This window comes from Anguilla anguilla, chromosome 14, assembly GCF_013347855.1.
Source record: "Anguilla anguilla isolate fAngAng1 chromosome 14, fAngAng1.pri, whole genome shotgun sequence".
NCBI classification, from domain to species: Eukaryota; Metazoa; Chordata; class Actinopteri; order Anguilliformes; family Anguillidae; genus Anguilla; species Anguilla anguilla.
Genome location: NC_049214.1, coordinates 31,841,054 through 31,861,406, shown reverse-complemented (window position 1 = coordinate 31,861,406; position 20,353 = coordinate 31,841,054). Strand labels below are relative to the sequence as shown.

General features: G+C 39.1%; 2 protein-coding genes and 1 long non-coding RNA gene across 4 annotated transcripts in view; all 3 read right to left on the bottom strand.

Moving 5' to 3' along the window:
- Positions 1–20,353, bottom strand: part of LOC118213379 — a 73,828-nt gene that overhangs the window by 25,493 nt on the left and 27,982 nt on the right. The gene's annotated exons all lie outside the window — the stretch shown is intronic.
- Positions 880–5,209, bottom strand: LOC118213378 (butyrophilin-like protein 1). 2 transcript variants are annotated; one of them, XM_035392296.1, is made up of 5 exons: positions 4,868–5,209; positions 4,147–4,488; positions 3,545–3,892; positions 2,466–2,585; positions 880–1,062 (listed from the first exon to the last, which is right to left on the bottom strand). In XM_035392296.1, exons 1-5 carry the CDS (start codon positions 4,932–4,934, stop codon positions 974–976), a joined length of 966 nt encoding a protein of 321 aa, XP_035248187.1. In that variant the 5' UTR covers positions 4,935–5,209; the 3' UTR covers positions 880–973. The 2 variants fall into 2 exon arrangements, with proteins under 2 accessions (XP_035248187.1, XP_035248186.1); XM_035392295.1 differs by having other exon boundaries at positions 883–1,059; positions 2,448–2,585; positions 4,868–5,208.
- On the bottom strand, positions 16,843–20,227 carry LOC118213391. Its single transcript, XR_004762410.1, has 2 exons — positions 18,856–20,227; positions 16,843–18,542 (listed from the first exon to the last, which is right to left on the bottom strand). It is a non-coding gene; the product is annotated as an uncharacterized LOC118213391 (long non-coding RNA).

Here is a 20,353-nt window from a genome sequence, read left to right as displayed (position 1 = left end):
CCTGGTGCTTCATGCATTATTTTCCTATCTCTTTGTTGAGAATGCTCTGAATGGTAAACTAAATGCTTTGTTATATGTTTATACTATCGAATTGCACCATAAGCCAATTAATGCTAGGCTACATCTTGTCTAGCTAACTCAATGCAAGGCATGGTGCTTCATGTGTTATTTTCCTATTGCTCTGTTGAGAACAGTATCAGTTGGTGATGCTAATTGTGGTTAATCCAGGTTAATGGGGCCAAATTCTCTTTTAACTTGTGTAAATGAATTGCATTTAATGTACATAGTTTCAAGTTAATGTGTTTTGGGAGAATATAGTATATTGCAGAATTGGTATTTCTTATTGGAACACAGTCCATTGAAAACAATACACTGTGTAATACTGGCAGTTTGTTAATGACTCTGCACATTCTGTGTGGCCTGGTTTTCTGAGCCCATTCTTCAGACTGAACTGTTACTGCTCAGGTCATCGTCCTCCCATTGCTCATGAGATTCTCACCATCTTCATCATCTTCATCAGTGACAGAGTCACCACACTCTGTTAAAAATTCCATCTTAAACCAGCCTAAGATGATCAAGCTGGTTTAAGCTGTGTTCTCATCACTTTTAGCTGGTTGGCCAGCTGTAGACCAGCTAACCAGCCTATATAGTCAACTAGTCCACCAGTTTGACCACCAGCTTACTCTACCAGCTAAACCAGTTTTGTCCAACGAGAACCAGCTTTAACCAGCCACAGATCAGCTATGACCAGATAGAAATGTCGAAAACACATCTTAAACCATCTTAAACCAGCTTAGAATCCCAGCTGGTCTTAGCTGGAATTTTCAGCAGGGCAGCTCTTCATATGGCATACTTGTGGGGTTTTTCTCCAGCCACACAATACACTGTGTAGTACTGGCAGTTTGTTAATGACTCTGCACATTCTGTGTGGCCTGGTTTTCTGAGCCCATTCTTCAGACTGAACTGTTACTGCTCAGGTCATCGTCCTCCCATTGCTCATGAGATTCTCACCATCTTCCTCATCTTCATCAGTGACAGAGCCCCTGGATGGACAACTCTCTTGGAAAAAAGAGAAAAAGAGAAGGGGTCATGTGAACTTGAGTGCACTCATATGAAATCAAAAGAGAAATGAACACAATGGAGGCCTTCATTCATTCTGACTGCATCTATGTTTTGGACCCTTAAATTACAATACATTTTTTCCATGTATTTTTCAGATCTCAGATTTGGTTTTGTTTTGTTCTGTTTTCTTTGGAAATTTAGTTCCTGTTGGACCCAACAACAAAGGAGAAAGTGGAACGCAGGGCTGGAACTGATAGTCACCGCACCCTGTTAAAATTCCAGCTTAAACCAGCCTAAGATGATCAAACTGGTTTAAGCTGTGTTCTCATCACTTTTAGCTGGTTGGCCAGCTGTTGACCAGCTGACCAGCCTATATAGTCAACTAGTCCACCAGTTTGACCACCAGCTTACTCTACCAGCTAAACCAGCTTTGTCCAGCGAGAACCAGCTTTAACCAGCCACAGATCACCTTTGACCAGATAGAAATGTCGAAAACACATCTTAAACCATCTTAAACCAGCTTAGAATCCCAGCTGGTTTTAGCTGGAATTTTCAGCAGGGCAACTCTTCATATGGCATACTTGTGGGGTTTTTCTCCAGTCACATTGGGCATATAATGACCAAATGCCCGCTTCCTTATCATTCAGCTAGCATGACATAAAAGTTGTCCAGCTCACTTATTATTCACCAATTGTGGATAGCGATTTTGTTCCATGCCCTGGTTCAGTATACAAAAACCAAAAAGATGTATTTATGAAATTTTGATTGAAGTGTGGTAAACTAGACGTTACAGTATGCAAGACACGATAGAAAAATAACCATCTTTCTGTTAGAATCCTGTTCTGATACATTTGAAAAGAAAGTGCAGGCTAATGCGGCTAGAGCAGGTGGCCGCTCACAGGGTTTAGCTGCGTAGCTGATGACAGCGAGCTAGCTAAGCTGCAGGGTTGCTGAGAGCCGAGAGACAGCTGGTGAAAACCTGTGTGGTGACAGGTAGAGCACTGCTAGAAAATCCGAGCAGTCACCATGGCCAGAACACGGAACGCCATTCGGAACGTTTAGCTAGACGAAGGATAAACAGAAAAACTTGCTGTCTCCAAAATGACTTAGCAGCAGACTCTCCAGAGCAGCAGCACATTGCCTTTTAAATATTTTTACAGGATGTGAAATATTAAATTTAGGCCATATTAGTTTAGTTACAGTAGTTTTGTGTCAGCTGGGGACAAAGATGAAAAAAATTGCTCTCCAGAAGTAGTGGCTCTAAAGGACCGCATAGACCGTTTATGCTAGCAGCTGGCTATGCTAGGTGCTGTCTAATTTTCCTTGGAATCCCCTTCCAAGGAAATAGTTGTACAGTAAATTGAAAAAAATGTAAACACACCTACCTTTTTTGATTTTTTCTTTCTTGATTTTTTCTTGTCTTTCTTTGTTTATATACCAAAGAGCAGGAATGCAGCTTATAACTGCAAAAGCCGCTGCAGCAATGGTTAAGCCCAGGACACATAAATGTAAGGTGGAAAATCCTATAACAGAGATTTCAATGAATCAAATGCTGAACATAAGAACTTGTGGTAGCACCGCTGGAACAAGCATGATGTTTCTTCCTCCTCTGTAAGGGAAAGGTGTCTTTTTACAACCTATTTATTGCCAAACCTGCAATACAAGAACCAAACCAACAACAGCAAAACAGGCCCTGTCACACTTACACTGGGGGGCATCTCTATCCCTGTTCCCCAAGCATTAGGACACCGTTAAAAATAATACTATTATTAAGCATTAACTAATTAATAATTGATAATAAATAATGGTTACGGTGTTTAAAAGATACAGATGGCAATAATTTAGAAGAGGTTCGTTCATTTAGCAGATTCTCTTGTCCAGAGTGGCTTCCAGTGTAGGAGAAATAGACCTGCGTTTACCTGATTAATATGAACAATAGTGTCAGACCTGGCCAACAACAACAGTGAGTAAAGATATAACAGTGAGTAACAATACACCACCGAGTAAAGATACAACAGTGAGTAAAGATACAACAGTGAGTAAAGATACACCATTGAGTAAAGATACAGCAGTGAGTAAAGATACACCATTGAGTAAAGATAGAACAGTGAGTAAAGATACACCACTGAGTAAAGATAGAACAGTGAGTAAAGATACACCACCAAGTAAAAATACACCAGTGAATAAAGATACAAAAAAAGCTAAAGTACCAGTGCAAGTTAACGATACTAAGCAAGAGCCAAAATACAAATCCTGAATACAAGCAGATCACATCCATAACAAGTCCTAAAAAGAAACACAAAACCATAAAATACCATAAATTAAATTATTGTAAAAAGTTAGCGCTGAGCTGGAACTAATTTTCCCAGTAATATTAAACTGTAAGGTGGTAAATTAACATTTTGGAGTGAATTTGTGAGTAAGAGCCAAAACATTTACTGCGAGAAAATTACATACAGTATGTGATCATGTTCATACTTACCCTGCCGTTGTAACCATGCCGTTGCATTGACTGATTCCCTGTCTGCATGGACTTTGCACATGAATTCCCCTCTGTCTTCACTTTTTACATCCCTAAGTTTCAGAGAGAAGTTTCCTTTGGGAATCTCCTCACTGAAGAACTCAGCACGCCCCCTGAATCTCTCATGCTGTGACTCTGGTCTGTTCTCCCCCTCAGAAAACAGCAGCACCAGGATTTCCCCGTTTGTCTTTATCCACTCTACTTGTAACTCTTTGACAGGAACATGGGTGTCCACTGAGCAGTTCAGAACCACATCTTCACCAGCATATGCAAATATGGGCATGCCTGCACCTGTCACAACCAGCCGTTCTAAAAAAATCAAGTTACATTTTTCATTTGTATTTCATTTTTACAGGGTGTGGTATATTCTACCTTCACGCTCCTCTATGCATGTAAGCAAATGCTTTCTGTTCATTTTATCATAACTATTTTTCATAGAAATGGAAAATTCAGCTGGTTTTCCAACAAATTTCATGCAATAAAGATGCTTACTTTTCAAATATGTAACCACAACAAACAACAAATCTGTCTGAATCTGAATTTGGTCAAGTGGGGGTACTTACCAATATCTATTTTCACCTTAGTTTCACTGGACTCGTATTTATCGTGAACTACACACTTGTACAGCCCTTTGTCTTCAGTAGTGAAATTCCTAAGCAGCAGAGAGAAGTTTCCTTTGGAGATTTCTTCAGAGAAAAACTGGGCCCTGCCGCGGTAAGCTGGGCTCTGTGATTCTGGCCTACTCTCCCCTTTCTGGAACAGATGCACCGGGGTTCCAGAATCCTCCCTCATCCACTGCACCTCCAGCTCGAGCAGAGGTAGTGGGGTATCCACAGAGCAGGGCAACGTTACAGACGCCCTCAACTGGACAACTAGGGGCATAGCAGGACCCCGCACTGAAAATCCTGGAACCGAATAGATACGTTTGAAATTCCTTCACAATACGTGCAAAACGTATAAAAATCCCGTGGCATCCGTTTTATTTAATGAAAAAATTATAATACCAAAACTAAACTAGAATGCAAATGGAGTCAAAATCACACAGCAATAAAATCAATATATTGGTAAACACAAACATAATTAAAAACGAAACTGAATTATTACGGTAATAATTATGTAGCAATCAAAATTATTTTAATTCCATAGGCTAATACTGAAACTATACGCACGGATGCTTCATGCGGAAATCATAAAAAAATTGCTTTTAAATGTCATATATGACTTTTTTTTTTCGTTTAAACACCAGCTGTTGCCGTAGGCTACTACTGAGAAAAGTCAATTTACCTTCCGTCCTGATAGCGCAGAACAACGACAGAAACCAACAGAAAACTCTCATCTTGCTTTTCATCATGAGGTCTACGAAAGTCTGTACAAACTTTGTGTGACTATGCTAATACTCGAAAAACGTAAAGTAGGCTACTGAAAAGGAATTATGAAAACGCTGCTTACTCATACACGTTCTAACAACGCACGATAAAAAATGTTCTTACTTTTACTTTCACTTCCATGGCTACCGTGCCTTTACCTCGTTTATTGCAACAGCGCCCTCTAAAGTGCATAAAAATACTTGCATGTAAAATTATTAACTGTCTCAAGACGTTTTAATGCATGATGTAGATAGATACGTGCGCCTGTGGTTGAGAACGAGGCGAACACTTCGTACAACATCACGCGAAGAAGCCACGAATTAAATACATGACGTGACTCAGGTCTATTGAACCTGTGACAGACAACAGCAGCTGAGCTTTTATTTGATCATGACACAACGCCTCACTGCTATATGTGTATATGGGTTACATCTTAATCTGATTAACTTCATTAAGTAATGATTCATCCATTTCTTGTTACCACAAAACAGCCAACTGATAGAATGTGATCCTCTAGTTACACAAAAGTTACTCTAGTTTGACAAAAAAAAAAGATCTGATGCATCAGCAAAACCATGCATGCATAATATTACTATTACACTATCAGGAAATGGGTATTGCAAGTTACTGAGGTGCTGAGTTTTTCAACCGTTTTCTGACATAAAATGTTTTGAATGACATAAATACAAACAGTACTTATCCTTTCCCCATTTCACCCCAGTTCAGAATCCCTAAATGCATCTGTAAGCATGTCCCATTACTGCAAAATCCCAATTCTGGTCACTTAAAAAAAATAAAATAAATTTTTTTTAAAAAGGAAAAAATTGAATCAAAATATATTCTGCTTGACCCCGCGACCCTGCTCAGGATAAGCGGGTAAAGATAATGGTTGGATGGATCTTCTGCTTGAAGTTATGTTTTAATCCTTTTCAAGAGTAGATTTTTTGGTCTACTTTTGGTCTAGTCAGTGTTCTAGAACTCCATTGCTTTCAAATAATAATAGTGATTGCTACATCAGCATTTGAATGTTCAGTTAAGAATCACATATTTTTCATCTCGCACCTCAAAGGGTTAAAGGAGAGCCTGAAATCAGGGAAGAGCTGTGAGGGTTACAGATGGAGATGGGGTCACAGTACAGAGGGTGCCACGGCTGCATGGTCGGTAAAGGGGTTCACATTAGGTTCATTACTACAAGAAAGATATAGAGGCTCTGGAAAAATTTCAAAGAAGAGCAACAAAATTAATTCCTGGTATGAAAGATTAAAGCTATAAGGAAATACTTAAGATGCTTAATCTCTTCAAGCTTAGTAAAAGGAGACTCAGGGGTGATTTGATTGAGGCTTTTAAATTCATAAAGGGGATCAACAAAGTGAACTACAAGACATTCTTCAGGTTGAGTTCTGTTAGAAAAAGGGGACATAAATGGAAATTAACAAAAGGTAGATTCCATACAGACATTAGGAAGAATTTTTTCACACAGAGAGTAGACAATATGTGGAATAGCCTACCATGTAGTAGAAGCAGAAACTCTGGGGATTTTCAAGACTAGGCTTGATACAGTGTTAGAAACTATCTAGTCTGTTGGTAATCAGAGCACTAATTTAGGTACGAAAATGGCGAGCATCGTTGGGCTGAATGGCCTGTTCTCATCATTATGTTATGTTATGTTATGTTAAGTGTCATCCACAGAAGAATAAGCAATGAGTGTTTTTCAGAACGTGCAAAATGGCAGCAAATCCAATATAGGGGACATTTTAAGTAACTAAACAGATCGATGAGGAGGAGTGTGAAATTCTCAGGTTTTAAGTCTTTAAATCAACTAAGGCCAGATTGTTTAAATGTCGCAAATTCAAAAGACAGTTATTGTCATGGTTTCTATTTCTATTAGTGTTACCTGGTTCTATGTCAACACAGCAGTGATGAGGCTCACCCTCATCAGGTGATGGCAGCAGTGTGGCTGGATTCAAAGAGCTGGGGTGTTTCAGATGAACGAATGGCATAAGCAAGCTTGTTTCCCGTCGGGTCCACCGAGCCATGTGGACTACAGAAGATTTTTTTCAGTCAAAATAGCAAGGACAGCGTGAGGCACAACAATTCCCACATCCTGTGTTCCTATCAGTGGCAGCGCTTGCCTTAGAGAGTCCGTAGCCCCATCTACTGCTTGTAAGCACCGTGGCATTGCTTGAGCTCCTGCACCCAGCCTGGATGAAAAATAAGCAACAGGCTGCTGCCGGTCCCCATGCTTCTGTGTGAGCACCGCAGACATATGCACCCCCCCCCGAAACATGAGTGAACAAAGTGAATGGGAGCATAGCATTTGGCAGTCCCAGTCCTGGGGCCATACACAGTTTTTGCTTTAAAGTGATGTATGCCACCTCAGAGTTCGACGTCCACTCAATTACATCACAAGGCCCTCCTGCCCCTTTCAACAAGTCATTTAGTGGTTGTGCAATCTTAGAGTAGTTTGGAATCTGCCCCATAATCTTACGCACCCCCCGAACGGTGTTTGGGCGATTGCACATGCTTATTGCCTAAGTGCGGTCAGCAGTCAGTTTTTTCTTTCCCTGTGAAATTACATTTCCCAAATATGCAACTTCCTCCTGTGCAATTTGTGCTTTGTAAGGATTACACTTTACCTTGCTGTCAGCCAAATGCAGCAGGAGTATCCCAAGGTCCTGCATGAGAGTCTCCTTGTCAGGAGATGAGATAAGTAAATCATCAACATATTGAATCACCTCAGATTCTAGCCCTGGGCATCGAGCCAACACATCAGCCAGTGCTCGATGAAACAATGTGGGTGAGTTATGAAACCCTTGACTCAGTCTTGTAAAAGTATATTGCTTTTCTTCTATAGTGAAAGAAAACCAGAACTAGCTGTCCAGGTGCGCTGGAACAGAGAAAGAACCATTGGACACATCCAAAACTGTCAATACTTTATGTTCTCTTGGGAGAGCAGTGAGAATTGTTTTCGGGTCTGCTTAGCTTTAGCCATTTGGTTAATTGTTTGATTGCGTAACTAAGGGGGCAGTTACTTTTTCACATGGGTGATATGGGTGTTTAATGACTTTTTTCATTAAATAAATGAAATAATTATTTAAAAAATGTTTTCTGTTTACTAAGTTTCCCTTTGTCTAACATTAACATTTTGTCTAAAAATCTGAAACCCTTTAGTGTGTCAAATCTGTAATAATACAGGAAATCAGGAAGGGGGCAAATAATTGTTCATGGCACTGTATGCATTTAACTTAATCCTATCAAATTGTTAGTGTCTTGAGCGAGTTGAGCAGTTTACATGCAAGTATTTTTAGGGAGCAGGAAATGAAATAGGCAAAGGAAGCTTTGCTTTTATATTACTTTCTTTGAACTTCAATGAGATGGCTTGTGTAGGTGATAAAGATAAATGGTTAAGTGGAGGACTACATCAATGGCCATGCTTATCTCTGTACTTCTTTGGCTAATCATTGATGCTACGTTATATTACTGTGGACCATGGCAGCTTGGATGACGACAACAAGAATCCTTACAGAAATGCTCTGAAGTTTGTAGTAGCATGATTTTTTGTGTTCATTGTGTTATTGTGGCTCATTTTTTCTGATATGAAGCATCGCTACATGTAGTTACTGTAAAAGGTTTGATTGCTACATCAGTTTCATTTTTCATTATGTTCTTGGCTGTTTATTCTAGTATTCTAGTTTATGTTTGGTATAATAACTTATATAGCTATGGATCAGTTTCATGTATTATAGATTTTTGCATGCATTACGAAGGAATTTCAAAGTGATCTGCTCTGTTCCAGGTTTTTCAGTGCTTGGTCCTGCAATGCCCCTAGTTGTCCAGTTGGGGCGTCTGTGACGTTACCCTGCTCTGTGGATACCCCACTACCTCTGCACCTGCTGGAGGTGCAGTGGATGAGGGAGGATTCTGGAACCCTGGTGAATTTGTTCCAGGAAGGAGAGAGTAGACCAGAATCACAGAGCCCACTTTACAGCAGCAGGGCCCAGTTTTTCTCTGAAGAAATCTCCAAAGGAAACTTCTCTCTGCTGCTTAGGAATGTCACTACTGAAGACAAAGGGCCGTAAAAGTGTGTAGTTCGCACTGTTCACGAGTCCAATGAAACTAAGGTGAAAATAGATATTGGTAAGTACTCCACCCCCTTAACCAAATACAAATGCAGAAACAGACTGCTTTGTTTTGAAACTGAAAAATCCTGGTGCTGCTGTTTTCTGAGGGGGAGAACAGACCAGAGTCAGAGCACGAGAGATTCAGGTGGCGTGCTGCGTTCTTCAGTGAGAAGATTCCCAAAGGAAACTTCTCTCTGAAACTGAGGGATGTAAAAACAGAAGACAAAGGAGAATTCATGTGCAAAGTCCAAAGTACAGACAGTGTAATGTGCCTGTGCTTGCGTTGGTGCTGCCACTGGGTGGCAGCAGAGGAGATTCTCCTCGCTCTCCCATTACCGGCTCATTGCTGTTTCGGGCCACCTGGAGTCTACCCTTTATAGGGACCTCACTCCCTCTGCTTGGTGCTCTTGCATTGCACAAGCATCCGGTAACGCTCTGGGTATTTTGAGAGCTCGATGTGACTTACTCGATGGCTATCTGGTACGGGAGCTAAACACGTAGCAACCGGGGCACTTGAGAGTGGTCACTTTTCATAGAGGGTATTCGTGGATAGAGTTATCTCCAGCTAGTTTAAGGCTTGAGCTGGGAGATCTTACTTAGCCTACTTAGGCGTGTGTTGTGTTTTGTTCTCAGTGAAGAGACTTTCGTCCTGTTTTTGAGGATTGCCTTTTGTTTGGCCTTTTGCCAGGGTTTATTCCCCTTTTTCCTTTCTCCTACCTCGCTCAGTGGTTGACTGCTGTTCGCAGTCAGCTTTTAGACTCCCCGTGGATTTATTGTCCGCTTCTGACGTTGCTCGCCAACCCCAACCTTACAGACAGAGAATCAGTCTGCAATGGCATGGCTACAAGAGCTAACATGACCTCACACACATTCACTCCAAAATGTACCAGAAAAGGGGAAAACACTGAGAGTTTAGTGTTTTAATTGTGAAATAAGGATTTTTTAAAATGACATATTAATGTTGTGAATACAACATTTTATCATCAAGGATGTTTTGTCATTATTGTCCCGCATTCAGATATTAATTATTAAAACAGCTGAGTTGCAGATAAATCTATGCAAATAATGTCGGTCATTTTAAAATTTAAATTACAGTGTGTCAAAAATACAAAATCTTCATGACTAATAAAATAATATTTTCACAACTAATGTCGGCAATGACGTGAGTGACAACTGCATTTTCCTTCTTAGATGAAAGCAACAGAGCTGTGTTGCTATATTGCCTTCAAGTCTCAGTTCCATGTATCCTGATATCTATCGCATTCGCCATATGGAGTAAAATTGAAGGCATGTCTTTCTCCTATTTTTACTTTTTGTTTTTTATTTTTTATTATTGTTGAATAATAAATAATTGTTTTAAGTTTTCCATGCCCAATTCCCTCCCTAATTTTAATCAATTAGTTATTGTTACTATTATGGGAGAAAAACATAAAATAGAGTTGCACTTTGTCACGATTATATTTTGCTGTCATTTTTGATTTTCAGGCTCTGTCGGAGAGGCTTTTGTTGGCAGTGCTATAAATTTCATGAGGATCCTAATTATATTTCGGGTGTCTCCATATATAAAGATACTTCCTGGTATGTTTTGATTTTATAATATAATATTTTGCTTCCAATACCACAAGATTTTATGTGCATAATACAGAGTGACACAGAGGCATAGGTGTGATTTTCAACCTGGGGGGACACGTAAATGCTGTGGGGGTCTGGGGGCATGGTCCTTTTGGAAGTTAAAAAAAAATTTTAGACACTTATATGCTTATTTCTGTTTACTTTTTAGAAGAGAATATACTATCGACTGTGGTTATAAGAGGTTAACATAGTTCTCCTGTAAGCTGCTAATCAATGCAAAAACCTTTAGGTGGACCCTCAGAAGTAAACTCGACTAACATTATTTTCCTGATCAGAGTGCTATTCCATAGTACACCTCCAGTTGAAAAAGAGCATAGCTCTTAAGCTCTGTCTGTATTATTATCCAGAACTGATGGTTTGGTTCACCAGTGAATTGTAAGTGGTGCAGTCATTGTTACAGTAAACATATTTTTCATGCAGTGATTTTATTACATTTTTTTGTAAGATGGACTTTATTAATCCCCAGGTGGGGAAATTTAGGTGTAACGTAGCCAATAAACAAAATAAATAAAGTAACAATTGCCTTAATAATGCTATTATTGATAAGTAAATAAAAAATAACAATTCCCCTATGAGCTATATTTATTGTGACCATATACTGAATGATGCTGGTAGATCCTGCATCCCTTGTCTTTTAGATCCGTAAAAAAAAAAAAAAAAAAAAAAAAAAAAAAAAATCCGTAATGTCTGGGCCCTTCCTTTTCACTTTCTTATTCAAATGGTACTCTCCATAATGTGTTCCAAATTACTATGTAAATGATATAGTATCTACATATTGATTTAACTGTAATATGGACCACTAAGTAACACAACCTTTACTTTCACTGAGAGATCGGTAATATGCATAATGTTACAGGTAGCTATAAAGAGTAGCTTGCTAAGTTAGCATTAGGAAGCATAATAGCTAGCTGCATATGGCTACAAAACTATAACTAACGGTATTAATCCATCAAAAATACATGACAGAATCTTATAGGTGCTTCTGTTATGAAGGCACACAAATGATCCTTTGAATTACCACAATGAGTGGAGGAGCTACATGACTAAACCAAGTGGATAGTGATTGCTGCCTTGGACGAGTGGACAGTGTTCCCAGATTTGAAAATGGTGAACCCACCCAATCTTGAAAAAAATAGCCCAATTAAAAAAAAAAAGCAAAAATATATATGTACACACATACAAACATATGGATATGTGCGTACATACATACACACACACGTTGTACTTATTTTCTCCTGATAAACCTGAACATGCAATTTTTCAAGATCAGGGACAGCAAACACTTGTGCACACGCTTGCCACCAATGTGATGACATATGTAGTCTCTTATTTCAATTTATTATTTCTTTTATTGTTTCACCACTACCTTTGTGTTCCCTTCACATAGTTACACAACAATGCTTGCAGGCTAACGTTAAGCATTTCCTTGCCAGCTACCAACTGCCTATCTGCTATATTGTTAATGTTGCATTTGACAACAATCTTTTATTTGATTTAATCACTTGGCTAACTCCAGTTAATAGACTAGACATGTTATTAATAAGCAGAATATAGCTTACTTTCAGGCAAATATTCCTGGTTGTGTCTGTCTGCGGTATTGACTGTTTTATCCACAATCAACACTTTTCCAAGTTTGTCTTTGGCTTGTGCAAGGGAATAAAAAATAACACCACCACGACTGCCCTCCAGCCGGTCAGGATAACGTGTGCCACTTCTGCAAGTCACCCAACAGTAGCTTTCAACCACCTACAGAAGCTCTGTAACTTGTAGCTGTCATCAGATTATCCATAGATGGACGCTTTTTTGCTATTTTCGTATAATAATATGTGACTGCGTTGTTCCCTGTCCATTTACCCAATAAATAAACAGCTTGAAACACAGCAGCACTTGTCACAAACACATACATAGATGAATTGTAAGGTCAGTTAACAGACACCCCCTTTCAAAGCTTGCGAAATCAGAGAATAAACTCAGCGATGTTGACGCCCAGTGCCGAATTGGCCCATTTCCTGCACTCGGACAGGGTGCTGTTTATAAAACTGGTCCGAATTTGCCAATATGTGTTTGGATGGAGATGTTCACACAAAGGTAGTTTAATTACCCTAAGTACCGGACACCTACTTTTTTTTGCCCATGTCCTTTCGAAGTTCTCAATGAAAGGACTGAACACACGCCACAAGGGAGCGTGTCTGGGTTTGGGAAAGTGACGATAGCTAGCTAAAGTTTTTATACACTATCAACTATATGGTTGGACAGTGCCGGTCAAAGCTAGATGTTGGAGGAAATATTACATGGCAGTTGTTTCTATGCAGGGATTGGTGGTCTGCAATGTTCATCATGAGTTTGCTAAAGGTCAACTGACAGGTAGAATACCAACTGAGGAAGAAAGATAAAGATATACTTTATTGAACCCCGTGGGGTAATTTGTCCTCTGCATTTTGACCCATCCTAAGCCACCAAAAGTACCCGGAACTTTTAGTCCCAGGAACTACTTTTCAAGGAACTAAAAGGTTCCTTCAGCCCATGGTTGTCTGCGTTTCCACCGCGGTCTAAAGTCCCATGAAGATTAGGCAAATTAGCCCCCTGACGTATGAAAAAGCGACGTTGTCGTCGGTCCATCTGTCCTATGATTTCTTCTGTAACCCCATACTACCACCAAAGTAGCCTACATTATTTTCTAATAACCGGGACAGCCCGGAGGGGTTTATTCCACTTATATACAACGGGTTACCAACAATGATTATATATGGTTACTTTTGTATTTATTTTTTTTATCGATTTAATCACCTGGAATTGAAATATTCTTCTGCAGCCGTTTGGGCATATTTTACCGTTGTCAAGCAAAACTGTCGTTGGTAGTTGAACTTGGACCGTTGTTATGCAACAAATAGGATATTACAGGCCAATAGTCAGATTGTAACTGTTTTATATATCCTCTCAAACACATTCATTATGTTTTTATGCGAACATTCGCTTTCATGTCTTGACATCCAAAGCGACAGAATGCATTCACATTTATATGTATAACTGGCAACAACAGCAGAAAACATGCACACGTTGTAAACAATTTTCTGTTTGATTACTTTCTCATCGTCAATTCCATATAGGCTAATCGCAAAATGACAAGAATAGAACGAAAACTCGGACTTGCGTGAAAATTTAAATTAGTAGTGGTAGCCTACAGCCACCGTTTGCTTTCCTTCGAAGTTACTGCTAGCCGAGCAGCGAAGTGTGCCCTCCAGATGCGAACCATGCACCATAAATTAGTCCATAGTCTTCCTGGTCTTTTTGTGGAATTGAAGAATGGCAGAGTAAAATTACGGCAGTCTGAAAAAGCTAAAGCTAAACAAAGAAAATCCGGAAGAAAATATTCAGCAACCGAATTAATCCGTTTGAATGTTTTGGTACGTAATAGGCTATGCTGTCCCAGCACGAATGCTTTTTATTTTTAAAAAAATTATAAAACGAATACTAAAGCAAGAAAAGAACAGAAGAGCACACGTTATAATTCCAAGACGTTGGCAGGCTATAACCAAAACTAGGCTACTGCGCCGCATAACATACAAGTTTGTTTTGAAGTTATTATGAAAATAAACTGGTTTGCGGCTGCATATTTTTAAACATGGCGGCTGAAAATAAACACAAAAAAATGCTGTGAGTATTCGACCAATCAGAAATGTTCAGCGCTGCAAGCTCCACCCAAAAGGTTCCTGTACTTTCGGAAAGTACTACCCCCCGAGCAGAAACTTTTTGGGGGGTAAAATAAAGCCCCCGGAACTAAATTTAAACCCTAGTTCCTGCGGTGGAAGCGCACTGAGTTCCTCAAAAGGTTCCTAGTTCCGGGGTAAAGTTCCTGCGGTGGAAATGCGGCTCTAGTTACTTAGGAGCAATGGACAGCCACAGTGCAGCACCCGGGGACCAACTCCAATTCTGAGGCCAGTGCCTTGGTCAAGGGCAACTACAGGAGTGCACCTAACATGCATGTCTTTGAGTGTGGGAGGAAACCGGAGTACCCCCACGCAAACACGGGGAGAACATGAAAACTCCGCACAGAAAGGCCCCAAGCCGAGATTTTATCCATTAATGTATTTCTGTGTACATATATTTATTTTTGTTTATTTTTTATTTTGGCATTTTTGGTCCTTTATAGAAAATCACATACTGCTGCGTGAATTCATATTGTCAGCTATAGCCTACCTAAAATACTGTATGCTAAATCGCCCAGCCCTACTTTGAAGTGGTGTATAAACATTATCACCAAGCTTGAAGATTCCAATAAAGAATAAAAATAACTGTGAGATGTCGGAATACTCCTTTGAGTGGTGTTTCTTCAGATGCTTTATCAAATTCATTGTATCATTGTATTGTGTTAGCTGTACTAACGCCGTCCTTTGAAACACTGGCATTGCAAATGTTGCAAGTGGCTGAAGGGCTGCTTTTGGATTCCACTTCCTATACGTTCCACAACAGACATCGTAGCAGGTACTACTCATAAAGCTTGTTCACGGGTGTGACAGTGCATTCAGGCAATTGGCGTAATCAGAGTACAAAGTCAGAAAGTACGGATGCAAAGCTTTGCTACAGGCGAGAAGTAACGTGCATATTAAGTGTTGTAGTGTCAGACAGGATCGGATTCAGATCGGGCGTGTCCTAGCCCATACACGATCTACAAAATATAGAGGTTTCGGCAGCCCATACCAATCCATGGATCGGATGGAATTCTGAGGGAAAGACATCCCAACCAAAGGGCAACATATGAAAGCTCATACTCTAGATTGTGGGGTCCATGCACTTACTCAAAGTGTAAGGAGAACAGGCTGTGGACTACTGAGGACTGGCAAAATGCTGCCGACCTCAAGAACTTTACATCCAAGTGCTGAGTTCCACCACTGAAAGTTTACACCTGTAGAAGGTACAGTTAATGGCAGTCTTTGATTGTACAGAGTGATCATCTTCACATTTCACATTTTTATTTTTCCTGCAGAAAAGAGGTTTCTGAAGATGATACTTGTACATAGAGAGTAGTTTTTACCATATGTCATCATGGATATGTTCAATTTTAAATATCTTAATTCAATCTATCAGTCAGAGGATTGAGGAGCATAGCACTGGCATTAGCCACATGTGATGGACTTCTCAGCCACCTGGTGTGAACCCAGTTGAGCATTAATGGCATATTTTTGGCATAATGCCAGAGACACCACTGTCTGCTTCTGGCACAACAGAGCTTGCACAAGTTAATTTTCACAGAAGGAACAAGGCATATTCTGTGTCACGTGCGGGAAGGTAGGACCCAGACGCGGAGTGGAAAAATAACACAGGAACTCAAGAGGTAAAGGGAAATAAGACTTTACTACAAAAAAAGGCAAACACAAACAGGGAACAGAAAAGGCCACGGTGGGCAAAACAACAAACTCAAATTCTTAACTAAAAAAACACTGAACAGAACACAGACAGGCAGAATTCAGGCAGGTGGAACACACAGGCATATACACAAAAGGCAGTAAGACACATAGAACCACAAGCAGAAACAAAGTCAGAAACACAAATGAAACGTATTCAGGAACACACAAGTCAGAAACAAACACAATGAACCAGCACCTGAGGCAAGGGGACAAAGAACTTAAATAGACTGAAAACCAACAAGACACAGGAGGGCACAATTAACAATCAAACCAGGACAGGGTGGGAACAACGAGACACAATCAGAAACAATAATAAACTAATTGAAAGCAATAATACAATTAACAGGGGAACGAGCAGGACACAAAACAGAAGTGCCGCCATCTGGCGGCCCAACAAGGAAAAACAGAGAGAAACACAGAACCATGACATTCTATTTTTGATCACAAAATAGGAGGGCTGCTTTTTTGTTTTTCTCTTTCGTAAGTACATGAATAGAATCACAGTGTAAAACATGTAATTATTGTGTTGATAACAATCCATACATTATTCAATGTCATGTTATTTTGATTATTTGTCAGACAGAAAAAATGTGTTAACTGCAATAATATAGCTCTGAGCTGTTAAGATCTATGTAAACAAACTTGTCGAATAAACTAAAACACATTTTAGCTGTTCCTTGCATTCACCAAAAGCACTTTGTTTTGCAGAAAATCTAAACTCCAAATTATTGGTAGTGATTGGTAGTGCATTTTGGGTAATGGTTTGCATTAATATCAATACTAGGTTCTTCTGAAAACCGATCAGCCATATTTCATGGCTGAAATTTTAACATTGTAAAGTAAACATTACGTCTGGTGTATGGGGATTGGTAGTATTTGTGCACTTAATGATCTTTATTTAGTAAGACCAGTAATCAATAAGGTGTATTACTATATTACTTATGTTTAAAATATATGTATATATTAAATCAAAGGCATTTGCCAGCATCAATTTGTAACAAAACATATACAGTTCTGCCACTGAGATTTACCAGATTGACAGTACCCACAATGCATTTTGTAGTATTTTTCTTTGCTAATTGGCACACAGAATTATAAAATCTCAAAACATCACTCATAGCTTTCCTTGCTAATAGTGCTCCATGCTGAATAAATGTTTTTGGTTTGAGTTATCAGTGTTTCTCAACCCTGGTCCTGGGGACCCACTGTGTAGATTTGTCATGGCCGATCTCTTAATCAAATAAGTTCTTGAAAGTGTGTTCCACCATAATTGTGTGTAAAACAATGCATGTTTGGCTTGTTGCCATTTTCTGTCAGTAAACTCCATTCATATTACACAAATACAGTAGTTTCAGGTTTCCACACATTGAGCAAATGGGACCCAACTGAGTTCACCTGTCAGTTTGTAAGTGAATCAATTAGCTATAACCTCTTTCAACTGAAATTATTTGCTATGTAGTGCATACAGCACAGTAAATGAAAGCATCTGTGAAATTCCTAGAATGTGAATATGGGACATTTATTTTTTAAGAGCATACATTGCTATTTCTAGCATAATGAGGCATGAGGGTCTTTTGTCATTAAAAAAGGCCAATTAAGAACAATTAGTGTCTAAGAACAATTAGCAGCTCATTACAATACATAGCTTACTACTATAGAACACACACCAGTGGACACACAGGCTTCCAAGACCAGGACTGAGAAACATTGAATTATCAGTTATCAGGGATGCTTGTCTTTCTCAATAACATTTTGGTCACATTCCAGTGAAAATCAAGCTATCGAACATGGTTTTAGTTAATACCATAAAGAACTTGTCAATCAAGATGTTAGCAAACTGTCACTGTCACCATTTTTGTTGAATTCAATTCCACTTTATTTTTTTGTACTGCATTTTTTGTTTTATAGACAATGTCATAAAGACAGGTTAGAGGAAAACTGCACTTCAATGTACAGTATGGTGTTGCTGTGCAAATAAATTGATGTTACTTGTCTTATATTGCATTTGTGTTATGTGATTTTCCAACCAACATCTACTTGGTTCATTTAGCCAGCTAGCTCCTCCACTCGTTGTAATTCAAATGATTATTTGTGTGCCTTCCTGATATAAGCACCTATAAGATTTCATGTTGTTTTGACAGAGTCATACCGCCAGTTACAGTTTACTAACCCTAACTCTCTTGTGCTACCTTTGCTGACTTTGCTATTGTCAGGGATTGTTTGGGTTTTTTCAGTGAAAAGTAAAGGTTGTGTTACTTAGTGGTCCATATTGCAGTTGAATTAATAGGCATATGCTGTGTAATTTGCTATTTATATGTGGTGGGTGGATCTGTCAGATATTGTACACATTATGTGGAGCTCCATTTTAATTCCTCCATCTTCATCATTCTCATCTTGTGTTTGCAGTCAATGCATGACTTGATATAACATAATGCTGCAAGTGAAAAGGAAGGGCCAAGACATTAGGCATTTATTTGAAAAACAACCTTAAACACAGGAGCATCATCATCAGCAACATTCAGTTTATGATCAAATAATTCTAATTTACCGGGGATTGTTATTGGCTTACCCCTGCATGAAAGATATCTTTGCTGCAAAAATGATTGCACCACTTTCCTACAATTCACTGGTAAACCGAACCATGTCAGCTCCTGATTATACAGATAGAGCTATTCTCTTTTTCACCTGAAGGTGTCCTATGTGAATAGCACACTGGTCAGAAAAATATGTTGGTCGAGTTTACTTACTTCTCAGGGTGTATCCGTGAAAGTTTTTGCATTAGTTAGCCGTTTACACAGAAACATGGTGACGCTCTTCCAACCACAGTAATTAGTAAATTCTATTCTCAGAATTTGAACCCCAGGTTCAAAGTCACTCCCACGACCCGGAACTAACGTATTTAAGTGAGTAACCCATCAGACCATGAACGTTGATATGTGGAAGTACTTTCTCTTGCAGTTTTTACGTTGCTGGCTTTTGAGTCATGACATTTTTATACAGGCATTATTTCTTATCTTCACAATTTTCACAAACAGAAAGTAAAAATAAGATAGCGATATCTTGATTTGTGTAGTATTTTCTTAAGATTAAATGGTTACGTTTTGGATTACTTCAACATGGTGTACACACTCTGCTCATGCGGACTGCATGCCAATGTAGTATCATTATATCTCCAGCAGATGTCGCCACATGTCCTCTTTCAAAGGCATGTCTACTGATTTTTTTGTGTGCTTTTTATGTTGGCTGTCTGGTTTTCTTGCCTTGTTAAGGCACTTTCTGTATTCTGTGTTTTTTGTGTGAGCGCCTACATACGTATACAGTATTGGCACAAATTATGGAAACACCACGTGTAAACATGGTTTCTCTATTGGGCATAATACATATAATGTCACCATAAGAAATAATAAATTATTTGCAATTGTGTTGAACAAGTGATAATAATTACACTCTCCTACCTGTATTAGTCCATAGCTACATAATTGAGCAGTCTAATGTATCTTATTGTTGGAAATTTTCTAATCACCCTGAACATGTATTACCTTTGTCCAGTCTTTTTCTACATAAAATTAAAATAACCATGAAAAGAAGACCTTTTTATTCTTGTATACCTTATTGCTTATTTTAAATTACTGATGGTCGCATAATGTCATGGCCATTCGTGGTAAGTTAAAATTCCACCTGGTTTGTCTCTGGACAGTAAAAGACAGTCTAGCTAGCAGTCTCTCTTGCTAGCTAGTGGCATGAAAAAGTATGTCGTCGTTATGTTGGGCAGGTTTTTTAATCTTCCTCTTTCAGCAAATCATTCACATTCACTGATGCTGGTGTAGTTTGTTCCTCCTCTGCCTATTCCTCTGCCATCCTTCCACCTGAAACCAGTTAATTAGTGGCTGTGTTTACTTGCATCACGTAGGTGGCCATCTCTAAGCTTTACAGTTATATAGACTCCTGTGTCTTATCTTTTAACCGCATGACACTGAGTATATGTTCGACATACAGTGCCGTGAAAAGGTATTTGCCCCCCTTCCTTGATATCTTCTATTATTGCATAGTTGTCACACTGAATGGTTTCAGATCTTTAGACAAAATGTAATATCAGACAGAGGGAAACTGAGCAAGGAAAAAAGATTTCATTTCATTTAATGAAAAAAGTTATCAAGGGCGGACACAGAACTCACAGTGGTGGAGTTCTGTGTGGAGTTTGCATTTTCTCCCCGTGTCCGCAAAGTTTCCTCCGGGTACTCTGGT